This window comes from Colias croceus, chromosome 4, assembly GCF_905220415.1.
Source record: "Colias croceus chromosome 4, ilColCroc2.1".
NCBI lineage: Eukaryota > Metazoa > Arthropoda > Insecta > Lepidoptera > Pieridae > Colias > Colias croceus.
The window spans coordinates 749,774-768,153 of NC_059540.1; the positions used below are offsets into that span (position 1 = coordinate 749,774).

Consider the following 18,380-nt stretch of genomic DNA (forward strand, 5'->3'; position numbering starts at 1 on the left):
ACTTTATATGTATAGCGTATATGTGAATTGTTATTTTAATCGTGAACAATAAAAACAACTGAAATGTTTCAATATATTTGTTTTATTTCTAAAAACATATTTACATAGATCTAAGTATACAAGTACATTAAACAGTAATTTTACTTCAAAAGTATTTGATAACTAGTATAAGAGCTTCAATCTCTTAGGCTGGTTGCAGAGCTTGACCGACCGTCAGTGCGTACCGTCGGTCCTGACGATACGCATCAACAATGTGTGACTATGACACTAATGCGCATGACAATACGCGTGCGTGTGGTCGGTCTAGCTATGAACGGTTTTATGAATTTCCATACATATGACAAGCGGGACCGACGTACGCACTGATGGTCGGTCAAGCTCTGCAACCAGCCTTAAAATATATCATGTTTAAAAAACAATATAAATTTTCATAATAATACACTTAAATATGACTAAGTACAACACAAATAAGGAAACAATTTGTTTTACAAACAAATCTTTTGTACTGCACAGACAAAATAGAAAGTAAATAAACTTAACATGACTTAAATATAATTACGATACATTCAAACATTTATGGTTTTACGCTGTAACAGGCAACCCTACAATTTTTTATTATCTATGGTTAAATGAGTGTTTCATTAAATATGGGAACACTACATATTAAGAGATAACGCGCAAAAGCAACTTTTGTCTCCGCAACTATTTAGTCTCTCCCATCAACTCTATGGGGAGTTGCGTCGCTACGTGCGCGCACTTTCTTACTAGCCCATAGAGTTGATGGGAGAGACAAAATAGTTGCGGAGACAAAAGTTGCTCTTGCGCGCTAGCTCTTATAACATATATCTCATACATTACTTGAGATCACACAACACCAATATATGATTTAAATTTTAACTGTCTTACCACAAAAAACTTAAGACAGGGTTTTACTTTAAGCGCGGGTTCTCTTCAATCTGGTTTTGTCGTATTTCACATAGACAAATATTTAAGTGACAGATCCCTGGTTTAAATTTAGACAGTGTTTAAATTGTTTTGTGGTAAGACCAAAAGTATTTATTTATGAATACATCAATTACTTCACTATAATATAGGAAGGTGGAAGTCGAGCTTTTACGGTAGACATACCAGTATGACGTCATATAGTAGCATTTTTTTCAACTATCTCAAAAGGAACTATGATAGAAATTACAATAAAACAAAAATTATCCGAAGGAATGATCAGGATTTATGTACATTTTATTTTTGATAAATACAACATGATATATGCCTTCTGCCCGTGAATTTGGCACTATATTAAAGACCGAAATTAATAAAATTTTTATGTGTCCATATGTAGATAAAATAAATTCAAACTCAAACATTTATTTATTCAATAAGTCTTCTTCTAGAACTTTTGATCGTCATAACATATTTCGCAAGAGTTAAAAGTGGTTTAGGGCGGCCGTATACGGACCGCTTCAAGCAGTTCAGCAGACAGCTCGAGCAGTCAACAACCGACCGCTCGAGCAGTCCGTGTACGGCCGCCCTTAGACTTAAAATTCTTGGGCAAAAGTAAGTAATTCTTTAAAACTTGTTACAAATGCTACTAAAACGTCATCCTAGCAGCGACACACGATCTTCAAGACTTCCACTGTGATGTTCCGTTATACGGTCTTCGCTATGATGCTGTTGACTCTCACGAAGTTATCCGCGCCGCAAGAGGCCAGGATCAGTTCGTGTTTTCTGTCCTTGTCCAGTTTCGGCTTGAAGGCTAAACGCTTTACCGCGAGGTGATGGGCTGCACTGTAAGAGGATATAAATAAAAATTATTGTAATCACTACATATTATAAAACAAAGTCGCTTTCTCTGTCCCTATGTCCCTATGTATGCTTTTGTATGATTTTAATGCGGTTTTTTTTTAAGATAGAGTGACTCAAGAGGAAGGTTTTAGTGTATAATTTATTAGGTTTTAGAGAAAGCGGGCGAAGCCGCGGGCGGAATGCTAGTAAGGATATGATGAGCTACAAAATTAGACGAAAGTATACAGAAGTCACTTAAATAATAGTAGTGATTTTACACATGAAACAATATTATTATAAAAAAAGCATGTGCTCGGCACACGTGTCAGTAGTGAAACTTCTTTTGCAAGATTAGAGAAAACCAACATGGTCGCCGTACTCCATGAGAGTATTTCCATGACGCGACCTTGAAATTTCACTCTCAACGTGTCCAAAAAAGTTTCACTTCAAAATGTATATTTTAAAGTTTATTTTTGACATCAATTCTTCTTTAAAAGATAAAATACATAATTAGAATACATTTTAAGGATGCAGCAAGATTTTTTGGATAAGGTAACATTATTAACATTTAATATTATTTGAGAATCAAAATCAAATTTTTTAAAATAAAGACGATTTGAATGTGTATCAAATCGCCAAAATGAATTGAACTTTATTAACCAACTTCAAAAAAAGGAGGTTATCAATTATTCGGCCGGTATATTTTTTTATGTATGTACACCGATTACTCCGAGGTTTCTGAACTGTTTTACGTGATTTTTTTTAAATATAGTGATTAAGTATTTAAGTCGAGACGTAATCAACGCAATCACGTCATAACAATTATATATTATACTAGCTGTTGTCCGCAGCTTCGCTTGCGTGGAAAAGATAAATTTTCATGGTATAAGTTTTCATCGCCTATTTTACCCCTTTAGGGGAAGAATTTTCTAAAATCCTTTCTTAGGGGACGCCTACGTTATGACATCTACCTGCATGCCAAATTTCAGCCCGATACGTCCAGTGGTTTGGGCTGTGCGTTGATAGATCACTATATCAGTCACCTTTGAGTTTTATATAATACATAGATGCTCCGCGTGGTTTTACCCCCGTGGTTCCACAATTTTTCAAATCGGACCAGTAGTTTCCGAGATTAGCGCGTTCAAACAAACAAACAAACTCTTCAGCTTTATAATATTAGTATAGATATTTAAATATAACTTACTTCCTATCCATTTCAAGCAGCAGAGACCACGTATCCTTGAACGTGTACAGCAAAATGACCCCTGTCTCCAGCCCAATAGCGGCGAAAACCCCTGGCAACGGACCAAAAGCCAACGCAGTTACAGATGATTGGAGTTCCAGTTTTGACACTAGAGCGTAGTTCCTTAGCGATGTGTCCGTCTGTGTGTCGGTTTTGGACCAGAGACACACCTGGAATATAACAATAATGTTAAATTATACATTTTTAAAGAACGGTAAATTTGAACGCTGTAAACAATTTAAAATGCAATTTAAAAATAATATACTATACTACAATCTAAGTTTTAATAATAATAAAACGTAATTAATTTTACCTACTTATACTTATGTGAAACGCTAAAAACAGATAATTCAAGATTAATTGTACCAGTGTTTTTTACTTAATATATAATTTTTATAATCTTTTATATTTATCACTATCATGTATCTTGTTTCCTCTTCTTTAAGATTCGAATGTACATAGAAATTTCCTCTAAAACTCAAACTCAAACATTTATTTATTCAATTAGACTTCTTTTAGAAGCACTATCGAATCGTCATTACATATTTTTAACAATTACCACCGATTCGGAAAGCAGTATCTATGGAGAAGAACCAGCAAGAAACTCCAAGATTCGAATCTACTTCATATGCTTATCTCAAAGCTATTTTTTTCACATTCACAATATAGTTGTATCTTTCACCTCAACTATATTGTGAATGTTACTAAATTGCACAGTTTAGGTTTAGAGACATTTATTTTCAAAAGAATTTTACAATTCACTTATTCTAATTAAATAGTGTTAACTTGTACACCTTGACAAAAAAGTTAAAAACTTGCGGGTGAGCGGAGAACTACTCTGTGCAAATATATCGTCTTATGACGGTATGGCTGTGTTCGTAAGGAATGCTAACGCGGATATAAATCAACTAAATGTGACATCGAGTGCATGAACTAAAATAATTAATATTAATTGTAAATTTATTTAAAAATTTAGTGTAAATGACTTAACTATTTAAAGTAATTTTACAATCTTGAATATATACATTATACAATCTTGTTTTTTTTTTGTTTTTTACTTTATATAATAACTAATTCATAATATTATGTTATAATGGTTTTTACTCTTTTGATTATTTTTGTATATATATACTTTTTAGTTTAAAAGTTGTAACCACAATTTCTACACATAAATTATTCACTTTACTATCAATTACCCATTACAATTACCTTTCCATCCCTAGACCCAGTCGCGAACCCAGTACCATCATAGAACCAAGCGCAACACCAAATAATCCTCGTATGTACTCCATTAGACTTATCAGTACCAGCCACTGCTTCAATCGAATTTGTCTCTATGTCCCGTTGGTATAGAGTCCACTTTCTATCTCTCGAGACGGTGACCACAAACTTGGAGTTAGGCGAAAACGCGATTTGTGTGACCGTGAGCTGATGGGATACTAGCTTGTGGGTTTGGTTCCAAGTTTTGGTGTCCCTGCAATTAAATGAATTTGTTGGAAATAAAAGAAAACACAAAAACTTTACCCTGTTAAAAAAAAAAATTGGTTGTCTGTAATGTCGGTTTACTGACGATAGTTGAACGTGACAACGTCTTAAGGCCGATAGTGCTTCTTTGTCGCTCGTTCCGCGCTCTCGCTCGCACTTCAAGCCTTACATGGAACGCCTCAGAGCGAGGTAACGCCGCATGAGTCATGTGTTTTCGTGCGTGTCACGTTGTCACGTCAAAAAAAGATTATTTTTAGTGCAGTCAATTTAGAATATAAAGGCGGTCGAACACGGACCGCTTCAAGCAGTTGAGACCGGCGGCTTGAAGCGGAGACCGCGCGGTGAACTATAGATATTCATTCACTGCCGGACACGGACTGTTCGAGCAGTCGCAACCGCTGCAAGCTGTCAACTGCGCGGTTTGTAGCGACAGCTCGAGCAGTCGAGCAGTCCGTGTACGTCGCTCAACCATTAACTGCTCGAGCCGCCCGCTCTAAGAGCCTATTAAAGTTTAAATATTTTTTGTAGGAAAGAAGTTTCCGTTTCCATTCAAACTTTAATCAGTTTCTCCAATGTAAAAGGATGAATTTTCAATCAATCTGCATGTATCAGGAATATAGTTACAGTACATATTTTTATATAAATTTTGTTCAAAAGTTAGGTACTGGGTTTCCAAGTACAATCTTTGTTTCAAAATGTGTTTAAACTGAAATTAATTTTATTTTGATACGCAGCAAATACAGAATTTGATTTTGTGAACCTGCGTGTCTAAGAGCGGCCGTACACGGGCAGCTCGAGCAGTTAACGGCTGAGCGACGTACACGGACTGCTCGAGCTGTCGGTCGTTGACTGCTCGAGCAGTCGCTACAAACCGCGCAGTTGACGGCTTGAAGCGGTCGCGACTGCTCGAGCAGTCCGTGTGCGGCAGTGAATTAATGTCTATAGCTCACCACGCGGTCGCGGCTTCAAGCCGTCGGGCTCAACTGCTTGAAGCGGTCCGTGTACGGCTGCCTTTATTGGCGAATTTATATTCTTAAATATAAATTACTGAAAAATTATCTGTACGAAACTGTGAATAAAATATTTAAAATATTATTTTTACCATATAAGCACAGAAGCATGTTCAACAGTAGTTGCCTTACAAGCGGTGGCCAGTAACTGACCATCGGGGCTCGCTTCAACGCAGTACACTTCATAACCGTGGCCGTAGAGTTTGTTCGCTTCTGGCCAGAGAGTGTTCTGCATGAGGGTCTCTTCTGTTGGCGGTTCTGATGAAGATATTTGTGTTAGTAATATTGTATAATGTAATTTATAATTTAAGATATTTGCACGCTCAACTACGAGCAGAATGTCTAAGAACCTATAAAATTATTACCTCAGCTATGTAACTACATTCAGCAAATAAAGACAATTGGAATTTTGAATTTTAATAAAAAATATTGTACCTACTTGTTTTGATTAAATATCAAGTATAATAATTTTTTTTACGTAAAATTTACCAACGTTAAACTTTACGTAAAAATGTATGCAATAGCTGTTCTGCGCGGTTTCACAGACGACCATCATCGAAATCGGCTCAGTGCTTTTCACGTGAATAGAAACATGCATTCATTCAAACATACAAGTACGATGTTTGGAATTTGTAAACAAATTACTTTTTATCGTATAAGAAATTCCGTTTAACAAAGCAATGTATCAATCTATATATTTAAATGCATATTTTTATTAAAATTTGCTATTCAAAAATATTCTCTTTAAACTCACCATGCATTTCCATAGGCACGAAATAGCCATCCTTATCAGCATCAGCGTCTGCCATATCGTCTCCGCTAAACACAGCTTTGTTGGAAAGCCCCAGGGAAGGAACCGACGCACCTTCAGGTCCTGTACGGTATTAAAAATATACGATATTCATTATTGATTAATTTATGTAGCGGTATTTACTATCAAATAAAGCATGTGATGTGTCACTTTTAAATCTTAATATATATAAATCTCGTGTCACAATGTTTGTCCTCAATGGATTCCTAAACCACTTAACCGATTATAATAAAATTCGCACACCATGTGCAGTTCGATCCAACTTGAGAGATAGGATAGTTTTAGAGAAAGCGGGCGAAGCCGCGGGCGGTAAGCTAGTATATTTATATGAATGTAACCGTAAACTGGTAAAATTAGCTATTTCATTAATAGTCCAACCATCAAGATCCACCTTTTCATCAAGTTGTTACTCCTGGAAACAATCCTGTACCTACACATAGACATACTCACCCTATATATCCCCCAGCTCTTCATCAGTTATATTCTGGAAGTTCTGTATGAAGTTGGCCGGTGCCTTAAACATACAGACTACCTTCCCCTTCACAAAGTGACATCTCTACACCTGTAGACCCTCACCTTGTGTATCGCCCTCCAGCTCTTCATCAGTTATATTGTGGAAATTCTGTATGAAGTTGGCCGGTGCTCTGAACACTCGGACCACCTTCTCCTTCACAAAGTGACACTTCTCTACACCTGTAGACCCTCACCTTGTGTATCCCCCTCCAGCTCTTCGCCGGTGATATTCTGGAAGTTCTGTATGAAGTTGGCGGGTGCTTTAAACACTCGGACCACCTTCTCTTCAGCAGCTGACGCGTACTCCGTGGGAGAGATCATGGATACGGAGCACATGTCATACCCGTGCACTTGGGGACGGGCTATCTCGTGCCATTGGTATGCACCTGGGATAATAACGGTTTGGTAAGAGAGAGGTATTAAATTATGACCTTAAAAGTAAGAGAAGAGGTAGTTAATTGTTTTAAAGCTTTGATCAACAATACTAAAAAACGGGTTACATACAAAATGTGAATTTAAAATCTGCTGGCATGCTTAAGTTATGAAGTTACATTTCAAAAACTAAACATAGGAACCAAGAGCTCAAATCTAAACTGCGATCTTATTTGCCGTTACGATTTTTTGCATAGACTAAATATCCTGTTTGCATACAAAACAGAATAAATAATATCTATAGTGTATTCGATAAAAGTCGTTAGATATTATGTAAAGGAAATATAATATATTCCTATATCTAATACTAGCTGTTCCCCGCGGTTTCAGCCGCATTGCTTCGCTCCTGCTAGTCTTAGCGTGATGATATATAGCCTATAGCCTTCCTCGATAAATGGGCTAACACCGAAAGAATTGTTCAAATCGGACCAGTAGTTCCAAAGATTAGAGCGTTCAAACAAACAAACTCTTCAGCTTTATAATATTAGTGTATATTTTCCCCTCACCATACATATTCTTCTTCCAGGGCGCGTGTATCCTGGCGGTCTGGTCGAGGGAGACGCTGAGGACGTACCTCCCCTTCGGCTCCCACTTCATATCCTCCACTGCGCCGAAATGCCCGCCCAGCACTACGCTCGGCACGCATGTTTGTAATTCCTGAAAAAAGTGGTAAAATAAGTTGGCAGTTGAAATTTGCGTTTCAACGAAATTCGGAGTTACTTTTTGTGATTTTTAGTTATTTATGGTGACTGATACACTAGTTTTTCCTTTATTTTGACTATAATGGCGCACAAGTCACATGATTAGATTATTAAATTATCCAAAGAACTACAAAAGGTAAGTAAATAAATATATGCAGTCATCTGATTGAATCTGCTATTGATGACATTTAATCGAATGACTAGGCCGATGATTTTAATGTTTTTATGTCCCGGGGTAAAAAGTAGCCTATGTCCTTTCTCAGGTATCAAAATATCTCTATACCAAATTTCATGCAAATTGATTCAGTAGTTAAGGCGTGATTGAGTAACAGACAGACAGACAGAGTTACTTTCGCATTTATAATATTAGTATGGATTTTTATTGAATACTAACTTTATCCAATGTCCAAAGGTGCAATGATCCATTGTACCCGTGTCCCAAGAAGCCAGTCGGCCCAAACCGGCTCCCATAGAAGCCCAACCCATTTCCCCCCACTTCTCCCACTCTTATCTTCTCCACCCACGCTCCCCCGAGTTCTGGCTCCCAGAGGATAATTGTTTTATCTAACGATGATGATAGGATGCGATGTAGGGGTTGTTTATTATCTGTGAAAAGGATTTATGTTGTTTTAATAGTTCTTAAAGCAACTAAAATATAATTTATCAGCTCATTACCCGCGAAAGTTTTGGATAATAACCAACAACACTAACGTTACTTTATATCTTATTAGTAAATGTGTCCAAATTTGATTTAAAATTTTATACCATTAAAATTTTGTGGAATATAATTTTTTATCAGAATTGGGACTTTCATACAGCGGCGTCGCTTGACAACTCGACTCATGAATTTAATTTTTTTTTATTGTCGATAGGGAAGCGCTTGACCACATTCTCGCCTGATCTTAAGCTAAGATGTAGTCTAAGATGGTACGCATTTCCCTACAAGGTACGCTTGAATCTAGTTGAAACTAAGCAACCCTAACTCCCAGTATTAAATCCACATTTAAATACAAAAATGACCTTTCTCACTGAACACATCCCACTGTACTCCATACACCCAGCCCTCATGTCCCGCCAGAACTGCTTCCAGCTTCACCGACCACAGTATATCATAAGCTTCGAACACCTTCCGTTCCACCTTGATGCCCGTGGAGGAGCACGGCTCGTCGTCGAAGCGCTGGATGCGCCACACGCGAATGTATGTGTCTTGAGAGCATGAGGCAAGGAGGATTGTGTTGTCTGAAATATGTAGAAAATTATTTTTGTTATATGTAATGTAGTATTCATGAAATTTACACAATTTAATTCAAATTCATTTGCTTATTGCTTGAACATGTAAATTTAATATTGTCTTCTGAATATTATACATAATATATTATACATAATCATTAGTTATGTGATCATATGCATGCAAATTGAATGCTAGTGTATAATTTTACTAGTTTACTGATATGATAGTGTTAAAGTCTCATTCAATGAATGTGCTAGTCATTCAAGAATATATCGAGCATCTGCTCTGATCAAAGAGCTATTTTAAAATTCGCTAACTAGTTGGATTTTAAGCATGGCTGTTAAATCAATGTTCAGCCTAGTCATTCTGTTGAATGTGTTCAATTCAATTAATAAAATCAAAAATATCTATATGCATAAACTTACCATCCATCACCGTATCCAGTCCTCTCACCCAATCTTCGTGGCCCAACAGGGTATCCACTCGATGATATTCTCCATTCAAAGCAAACACATGTACTTTATTATCATCGAGGCCCAGGAACAGCACCGGTTTGCTGACGATGGGCAGCATTTGTGCATGTAGCGTGAGGCAGAGCCCAGAGTTGAGGTGTATAGTTTGCTTCAGGAACACTGTATCTGTAATTTGTTTGCATGTTAGTTAAGGATTTTTTCTCTTTTAAGAAATAAATTATAACCAAACTCATAATCTACTTATACATTATCTTATTTTATATGCAAATTGGAAGTTTTTTTATAGCTAATTACAAATAAGAATATAATCAAAGTTCTAATATAATTTTCTTGCAAAATACATACCATTTGATCGCTCCCATACTTTAACAGTGGAATCAACAGATGCAGTGAACACAAACAGATCATTGCCGCCTGTGTACATCCCGAAGATGCAAGTAACACCATCCTCATGGCCAGCGAGCACACTAGTCACCTTCCAGTCTCCCTTCACCAGGGTCCAGATTGCTGCTGTTTTATCTGCAGATGCTGATATCATCTCCGTACAAGAACCATCTGGTCTTGTGAGCCATTTTACGGAGTTAACTCGAGCATTGTGATGATTCAGAACTGTTATAGGATCTTTGTATATTATTTTCTGTAAAGGATTGAGTAGGTTAAAAATGAGAAATAGAGAAATTATGGGTTCTTAAGCGATACACAATTAATTAAACAAAAGATATATCGTAAATATGATTACTATAATGAGAATAATCCTCAACCATAAGTTTCCATGGAATAAGTTATAGTGTAGAAAAATTATATCAAAGATAGTATAGAGAAAGTTGTATAATAAAATGATACCTAAGCATTGACTGAATTTATTTTAAACTTATTCACAATAATAAATGATTAAGCAAATAAATTATTGAAATTTCACCGTATCATAAATGACGATCGCATTACAGGCTCCATAACAAATAACTCCCGCTTTATTCCAGTCTACAATTTCTGGGGTTCGGTTGCAAGCCACTGAGGTATACACCTGCTTAGTGTTGATCTTTAACATGGTGTATTTTCATCAAATTTTATTTATTTCTCAAGATATGTGCGACTTGTTGAGTTTGTTGTGAATTTTTTTGACACTACATTTGCAAGTCCGACATGCGCTGACACATTGTATTGATTAAGGTTAAAATATTCGTTTATTAATTCTTTAATCTCAGTTTGCTATTTTCGATAATTTTTTATGTGAAGTAAAAATCTAATTTATGCAAGAAATAGTTAATTATACGAATTTAAATTATAAAATAATAATATTCTCCTTCTATGTTAACCAAAGTGTCTCTAATATGAAATAGTTAGATTGAACGAATGTAGCTTTTGGCGGGAAACGATGCCATGACATTATTACATTTTGACTTGTGTTTTTTGCAGTAGTCAGCAGCTGGCTGTCAAAGAAATATTTATTTTAGTTCTAAATAAAATGTTTAACCTTAATTGAGTTTTTAAAAATTAAACCTTATCATATTATATCTTCAAGATGCCGGAAGTTATGATATGCGGTATACCTGTTAACTTTCCATTTGAGCCTTATGAAGTGCAAAAGGCTTACATGGCCAGAGTTATTGAAAGTTTGCAAAATAATACCAACGCTCTTTTGGAATCACCTACAGGTACTGGAAAGACATTGAGTTTATTATGTTCCTCTATTGCCTGGTTATTAGTGAAAAAAGCTCAGCTGCAAATGAATGCCCAAGTAGGGAATTTTTCCGAACATAGTGGACCGGATAACTTACGGGAAAACCTAAAATCAGCTGCAGGTAAGAAGAAAGACAATACATCATGGGGCATGCCTAAGATTATATATTCATCGAGAACTCACTCACAATTAACACAAGCTATGCAAGAATTAAAACGTTCGAGCTACAGGCATGTTAAGGCAACAGTTTTGGGATCTAGAGATCAAATGTGCATACATCCTGAAGTCTCCAAAGAGACAAACAACATGAATAAAGTTCACATGTGCCAGCTTAGAGTGAAGTCAAGAACTTGTCATTTTTACAATAATGTTGAATCAAAGAAGGATGACCGATCAGTTAAGGGTGATGAAATATTGGATATAGAAGATCTAGTTACTGTTGGAAAAAAATTAAAATGCTGCCCCTATTATTTGTCAAAGGAATTGAAGCAAGATGCAGATATAGTGTTTATGCCTTATAATTACTTATTAGACCCTAAATCAAGAAAAGCAAATGGTGTAGAACTCATGAATAATGTTATTATACTTGATGAAGCACACAATGTTGAAAAAATGTGTGAAGAATCTGCTTCTTTGCAAATAAGAACCACAGATGTAGCTTTATGCATTGATGAAATAACACATGTTATGAAGTCATTTGCTGAAGGTGGGGAAGAAAATCTAGATTCAACTGTAGATGCAAATCAGCCAAAGGATTTCACATGTGAAGACTTATGTGTGTTAAAAGAAATAATGCTTGCATTCGAGAAGGCAGTGGATGAAATTGAAGTTGGTGCTGATGGTTCGACATACCCTGGAGGTTTTATATTTGAACTATTAGCTAAAGCTGAGATAAAAGATCATAATCAAATGTCTGTTATAACACTGATAGAGAATTTGATACAATATTTATCTATGGGGAGTGCATCACCGTTCCAGCGTAAAGGTGTTGGTTTGCAGAAAATTGTGGATTTGCTTAATGTTGTTTTCAGTGGTACCACACATACTTACAAAGAAAGAGTCAAGATGTGTTATAAAGTCCACATACAAATTGAAGAAAAGAAAAATAACAAGAAAACAGATAGTTGGGGTGCTTTAAAAACTACTAATGCAAAATCAGCTGAAAGAGTTCTAAGTTATTGGTGTTTTAGTCCAGGTTTTGGCATGAAGCAACTTTTAGATCAAAATGTTAGGAGTATTATTTTAACTAGTGGTACTTTAGCACCACTGAAACCTTTGATATCTGAATTAGGAATACCCATTGGTGTGCAATTAGAAAATCCTCATATAGTAAAATCAAATCAAATTTGTGTTAAGATTGTGAGTCAGGGACCTGATTCTGTACAGCTTAATTCAAATTACCAGAATAGAGATAATCCGAAATACATATCATCTTTGGGACGGACAATATTGAGTTTTACTCGTGTTGTTCCTGATGGTTTACTAGTTTTTTTCCCCTCATATCCTATAATGACTAAATGTCAAGAAATGTGGCAAGCTGAAGGCATATGGTCCAGTATCAGCAATATTAAACCAATATTTGTAGAACCGCAACGGAAAGATACTTTTAATGCTATTATTAATGATTTTTACAGTAAAATTAGTGACCCTAGTACAAGAGGAGCATGTTTCATGGCAGTATGTAGAGGAAAAGTATCTGAAGGGCTGGATTTTGCTGATATGAATGGAAGAGCTGTAATTATAACTGGGTTACCATTTCCCCCTCTGAAAGATCCCAGAATAATTCTAAAAAAGAAATACCTGGAAGAACTGAGGGCAAAAGATAAAGATTATTTGTCGGGGGATGAGTGGTATTCTTTAGAAGCTACAAGAGCTGTAAATCAAGCTATAGGCAGAGTAATAAGGCATCAAAATGATTACGGAGCTATTTTATTATGTGACACTAGATTTAATAGTCCAAAATTAAAAGGGCAATTATCAGCTTGGTTGAGAGATTACATAAAGGTGTCAAATAAGTTTGGAGAAACAGTTAGTGAAGTATGTAGGTTTTTCAAGAATGCAGAAACAACACTTCCAGCACCTAAGCTAAAACCGGTACTACCACATGAGGCTAATATTTATAAAGATGATGGACCTAGAAATATTACTGGAGTATCATTTCCTACAGTCAACTCCAGAGCTATTCCAAAATCTTCCAAAGCATCTGTCAGTCAATATCCCAATTCAAATGAAGTGTATGCTGATTTTTCAATGGATTTCTATAAAAATGCATCTGCCTATCGTAATGAATTTAAACCTAAACAAGCAAAGGATTTGTTCAGTGCTATAGACTCCAGCAATGATACATCACAAATGCCTAATACATTAGTGACCATACATAAGAGGAACGCTGATGAGACTAATGTACCTCAAGCTAAGAAAAAGAAGTTAAAAATTAAAGCATTTGGGTTTGATGAGAATTTACATAATGAACCTAAAACTGATATTGAGAAGCCAGAAAAAATAGCTCCTGAGTCACTAATAGATTTCGTGAAAGAGATTAAAACATTATTACAAGTAGAACAATATAAAACATTTCAACTGTCTATATCAACATACAAAAAGGAAGGGAATTATGCAGAATTTATCAAAACTTTAACAAGTATATTAGGTAATAGGAAATTATTTTATTTACTGAAGGGAATGAAAAGATTTTGTAAAGAGGAACATAAGGTTTCTTTTCAAGAGTTTTGTGATAATTTTAAATTTTGACATTGACTATGAAATTTTAAAGAAAAGATGTACCTATTAGCTAATAAAATTATTTAATATAAATTAATAAAATTGTACAATTTGCGGAACTGATTTTAATAATATTATGGATAATGTATAATTATTTTAAAACTAATATTATGTACTTTTTATCATAATTTATAGAATAAGGTGTAAATAAAATCTCATCATTTTATATTGTAACACTTTATTCTAAACTAAATTCTATACTTATCTAAAACACATTCTTCGGGGCTTCATTAATTCTATTATTGATAACCACAGAATTTATCCTGAGCATAGTTTGTTCTGCTCTCTGGAAGTTAATTCTCATGAACTGCTTCCTTCGCTTCTTTTTGAAGTGTGTTCGCGTGTGTGAGAGGCCTTTTGATATTATTGTTGCAGTAACAGTGACTAAACCTGGTTGAACAATGGGTCTACCAATTAGAGAGAAATCTTTAGTAGCAGCGAGCAGAACTTTGTCTAATGTTATTTTATCACCAATATTTGGCGGCCAGTAACCCTCGACAACTAATAGATCACCATCTGTAACTCTCCACTGTTTACCAAGCAAATGTACAATGGCAAAATTTCGTGAAACTCTATCTTCAATAAGTTTATTACACGTAGATATTACATCTTTCGTAGTATCGGCTACTGATTGAGTTTGTGCTGGAGCATGGTTTGTTATAAATCTTGATAGCATTCCACCTGAAAACGAAATAATAGTATGAAAAATATTATAAGCAGCTAGTTTGTGTAGTTTTCGATAAAACAATAGTTACCTTGCCCATTGCTAAACACGCTGGCTAGCCTTTGCAAGCCAGCTCTTATTAAGGCCATTATTCTCAATTAAATATGGTAATAATTGGCGATATTTATAATATTTTGTAACAAATTTTTATAACCTCATTTGAACAAAATAAGTACAGAATTATCGAGTGTCAAAATAGCAAACTGACAGATTATGCCTAAACATTTGACAACCAAATATACGTTCGGAAATTTTGAAATGATTTAACTACATAATATAAGATCAATACGCTTCTATAATTCAAGACTTTTATAGTATGAGTCGTCTTTTTATTGTTTTTAAGCTATTGCTTAGTTTCTATCGCGGGTCTTGAGCGCGGGGACCGAATCCAGAAATTCCGTAACGAAAAAAACCTCACGCTCCGGCCACTCCGACGGGCACGAAGTTTTGGCTTGAAGGCATGCTATGCAATAGCTTTACCGCGGCAATCCCCGAGTGCCACACGTCTTTTTTATTTTTTTTATATTAAAAAAAATTAGGGGAATAATAAAACGAATTTCTAAAAAAAAGCACTAGGTAGGTACTCAACAAGTTATATTATCATGATGCGCTGACTAGAAATAGATAGACAAAAAGACAGAAAAAACAATTAAATGCAGTTTATTTTGATGGACTGTTATAGAGTGCTGCCCTGAGTATATATTATTATGTTCTGTGGTAGAGTGTAGGTATAATATAGGTAATATAGGTCACATATTATGTGTATATGAATAAAATATATCTTCAATGTACAGAAATTGACTTTATAAATTTTGTTATAATTATGTAGTTAGATGTAAATTTACAATACATATTAAAAAGATAATATTGTGTTTCTTGTGGAAAATTCGAATGATATAAATAAATTGTTTTTGTATCGAGTTGTGCGAGAAAACGAGTGGCTTCGGAGTAAATTAATACTGCTGCCCTGAAGGTGCATTCTCGGCAAACGTAAATTCATACGATTATTGTTTTTTTTACAACGAAAGCGCTGAATCAATTTTGAAGAAATTTGGTATGACCAGAAAATAAAATGACAGTTAACTCTTTCTTCTCTTGTTTTTTTCAGAGATTGATATTTCATGACAAGAATAAATATACATTTTCGTTATTTTTATTATTATTCCATTTTAGCTGTGAGATGGCCTTTTTACCTGCTACGCCGGTAGAGTCACGGGCAAAAGCCAGTACTAATTAAAGACCGAAGTAACACTGGTGTCATATAGCGGACTACATATTAGTAATATTTACACCTTAGATTACAAAATAAAGTACAGATGGAGCATGACAACCGCCCGTCGCCCTTGTCAAAGAAAATACGAAATCAAAAACAAATACGTCGCTGCACCAGTGCTATAGCGCATAATATAGTGTCATGCAATACGTCAAAAAGGGTTTGCAATTTTAGTAAAAAAATGCCGTCTTGTGATAATAAAACGCTGTAGAATTTGTTCCCGAAAACAAAAAAAAAGATAAAACATCGTTTCACAGGTTTTCTGTAGATTATTTGGCTAATTTATTTCTTTAATACGAATAATAATTTTACAGATATGAAGGAATACAAAACTTCAACGTATGTTGCCAGTATTTTGAAAATGAATTTGCCATTTTTATTGGTAAAACGGTAAAATGGTTAAAGGATCTTCAGGGTAATGCTGTTGGATTTTTCGATTGTGAATGTGATTATTTGTATAGTGCACTAAAGGTTCATGATAATTATTAGATTATTTTAATAAGCATAATACATTATTTTGTTACTTTTATAAAGCTTAAAAACGTCATAGTCGTTTTCGCTAGCGATTTAATTTATGTGAACTCCATGATGGATATGATGAAAATAAAGTGTCCCGTATTCTCGACTAAAAACTACCGCTATTCGTATTCATATATTATGAAAAATAAAAAATAATATAATTATTATAGTTAATATTGAAACTTTTTTTATGTAATTTATTTAATAAAAAATTGAATACAATTTTTTTGTCCATATATAACTTTAGTAGGCTTTAGTACTTTATGTAATAAAATAATTTAAATAAAAATTAAAACTTGACTTCTCATTCATGTATATAGCCTACGGGCTACGTCACTACCGCCACTAACATAATAATTCAGATCATTGCAATGAAACCTCACAACTCAAAATCGGTCCAACGGTTTATACTGCAGGGCGTGTCAAAGAAACAGACACATACATCCATAAACAGATACATACATCCATAAACTCGAAAAACATAACCCTCTTTTTTGCGTAGTCGGGGAAAAATTTGGGAAATTTTTCAATATCTGGCAACATTACACGCACACAGAAGCACCGTGTACGTACAGTGCAGCGGCGAAATGACAGCACACATAGCTTTATTGAAAATGACGATAAATTATTCGGTTTAGTTCGGCAACGCTCCATCTGTCTTTTATTTTGTAATCTAAGATTTACACTTTTATTACAGCCTAAAAACATAATATTATATAGGTACCCATAATATGAATATGTACTTATATTAACCGTAACCTTGCGTTCAACAGCCAACATCAACCCGCGCTATGTTGTTTATTTGTACACGAACAAAGCCAATAAAAACTATAATCACACTACAATCACCTATAATTATTAGAAAATAGAAAGAGCACTATAATTATTATTAGTATCGGAAAATAAAAATGATAGCGTGAAAAAATACTTATGAATTTATTGTTACATTTAAAATATTTTATTTGATACGCTACCGTATACAAAATATTACCGTTTTTTATAACAACAACTCAAAAACTTATGATTTATTAATTTATGAGATCGTTAAGGTTAAGTAAATAGATGAAAGTAAAAAGAATAGATAGCTTTGAGCCATAAGGCCGCCATTTGTACATTTTGAATGGATCTGTTTTACTTTTATTTTATAATCTGACTGTTGTACAAATCTATACTAATATTATAAAGCTGAAGAGTTTGTTTGTTTGTTTGATTGTTTGTTTGTTTATTTGTTTGAACGCGCTAATCTCGGGAACTACTGGTCCGATTTGAATAATTCTTTCGGTGTTAGATAGCCCATGTATCGAGGAAGGTTATAGGCTACATATCATCACGCTACGACCAACAGGAATGGGGCCACAGGGGTGAAACCGCGCGGAGCAGCTAGTAAATAAATAAATTTGCAAATCGAATTAATCGATTGGCTGATACATGTCGCCGCGTAACCTATGTCATGCATCAAAATGGGCTAATTTTTTTAATAATGCCTGCAAGTCTTCAAAGTTTATACGACGAATCAATACCTAATAAAGAGTTTTTTCAACATATATTTACTAATATATTATAATTTACTAATATTATAAAACTGAAGAGTTTGTTTGTTTGAACGCGTTAATCTCGAGAACTACTGGTCCGATTTGAAAAATTCTTTCGGTGTTAGATAGCCCATGTATCGAGGAAGGTTATAGGCTACCTATATATCATCACGCTACGGCCAACAGGAG

General features: G+C 34.8%; 3 protein-coding genes across 4 annotated transcripts; 1 reads left to right on the forward strand and 2 right to left on the reverse strand.

The window, feature by feature from the left end:
- Window positions 1-1,420: 1,420 nt before the first annotated feature.
- On the reverse strand, window positions 1,421-10,819 carry LOC123691351 (probable elongator complex protein 2). Of its 2 annotated transcripts, none has more exons than XM_045635682.1 (12): window positions 10,601-10,819; window positions 10,027-10,318; window positions 9,634-9,846; window positions 9,007-9,216; window positions 8,372-8,583; window positions 7,783-7,933; window positions 7,039-7,230; window positions 6,275-6,394; window positions 5,613-5,778; window positions 4,235-4,499; window positions 2,987-3,195; window positions 1,421-1,785 (listed from the first exon to the last, which is right to left on the reverse strand). In XM_045635682.1, the coding sequence occupies exons 1-12, from the start codon at window positions 10,727-10,729 to the stop codon at window positions 1,647-1,649; spliced, it is 2,298 nt and encodes a 765-aa protein (XP_045491638.1). In that variant the 5' UTR covers window positions 10,730-10,819; the 3' UTR covers window positions 1,421-1,646. The 2 variants fall into 2 exon arrangements, with proteins under 2 accessions (XP_045491638.1, XP_045491637.1); XM_045635681.1 differs by having other exon boundaries at window positions 8,998-9,216.
- A 291-nt stretch (window positions 10,820-11,110) lies between these two features.
- Window positions 11,111-14,193, forward strand: LOC123691288 (regulator of telomere elongation helicase 1 homolog). The gene has a single exon (XM_045635605.1). It carries the CDS (start codon window positions 11,204-11,206, stop codon window positions 14,111-14,113), a length of 2,910 nt encoding a protein of 969 aa, XP_045491561.1. The 5' UTR covers window positions 11,111-11,203; the 3' UTR covers window positions 14,114-14,193.
- Window positions 14,194-14,304: 111 nt separating this feature from the next.
- On the reverse strand, window positions 14,305-15,068 carry LOC123691289 (39S ribosomal protein L21, mitochondrial). Its single transcript, XM_045635607.1, has 2 exons — window positions 14,899-15,068; window positions 14,305-14,824 (listed from the first exon to the last, which is right to left on the reverse strand). The coding sequence occupies exons 1-2, from the start codon at window positions 14,954-14,956 to the stop codon at window positions 14,349-14,351; spliced, it is 534 nt and encodes a 177-aa protein (XP_045491563.1). The 5' UTR covers window positions 14,957-15,068; the 3' UTR covers window positions 14,305-14,348.
- Between the last annotated feature and the right edge of the window lie 3,312 nt (window positions 15,069-18,380).

Coding starts and splice junctions, on each gene's coding strand:
- LOC123691351 (XM_045635681.1), bottom strand. CDS start 10,729: ATGTTAAAGATCAACACTAAGCAGGTGTATACCTCAGTGGCTTGCAAC. Junction 5,779..6,274: donor CGTGCCTATGGAAATGCATG/GTGAGTTTAAAG, acceptor TATCTTCATCAG/AACCGCCAACAGAAGAGACC. Junction 4,500..5,612: donor CATGCTTCTGTGCTTATATG/GTAAAAATAATA, acceptor ATTTAATTGCAG/GGACACCAAAACTTGGAACC.
- LOC123691288 (XM_045635605.1), top strand. CDS start 11,204: ATGCCGGAAGTTATGATATGCGGTATACCTGTTAACTTTCCATTTGAG.
- LOC123691289 (XM_045635607.1), bottom strand. CDS start 14,956: ATGGCCTTAATAAGAGCTGGCTTGCAAAGGCTAGCCAGCGTGTTTAGC. Junction 14,825..14,898: donor CGTGTTTAGCAATGGGCAAG/GTAACTATTGTT, acceptor TTTCGTTTTCAG/GTGGAATGCTATCAAGATTT.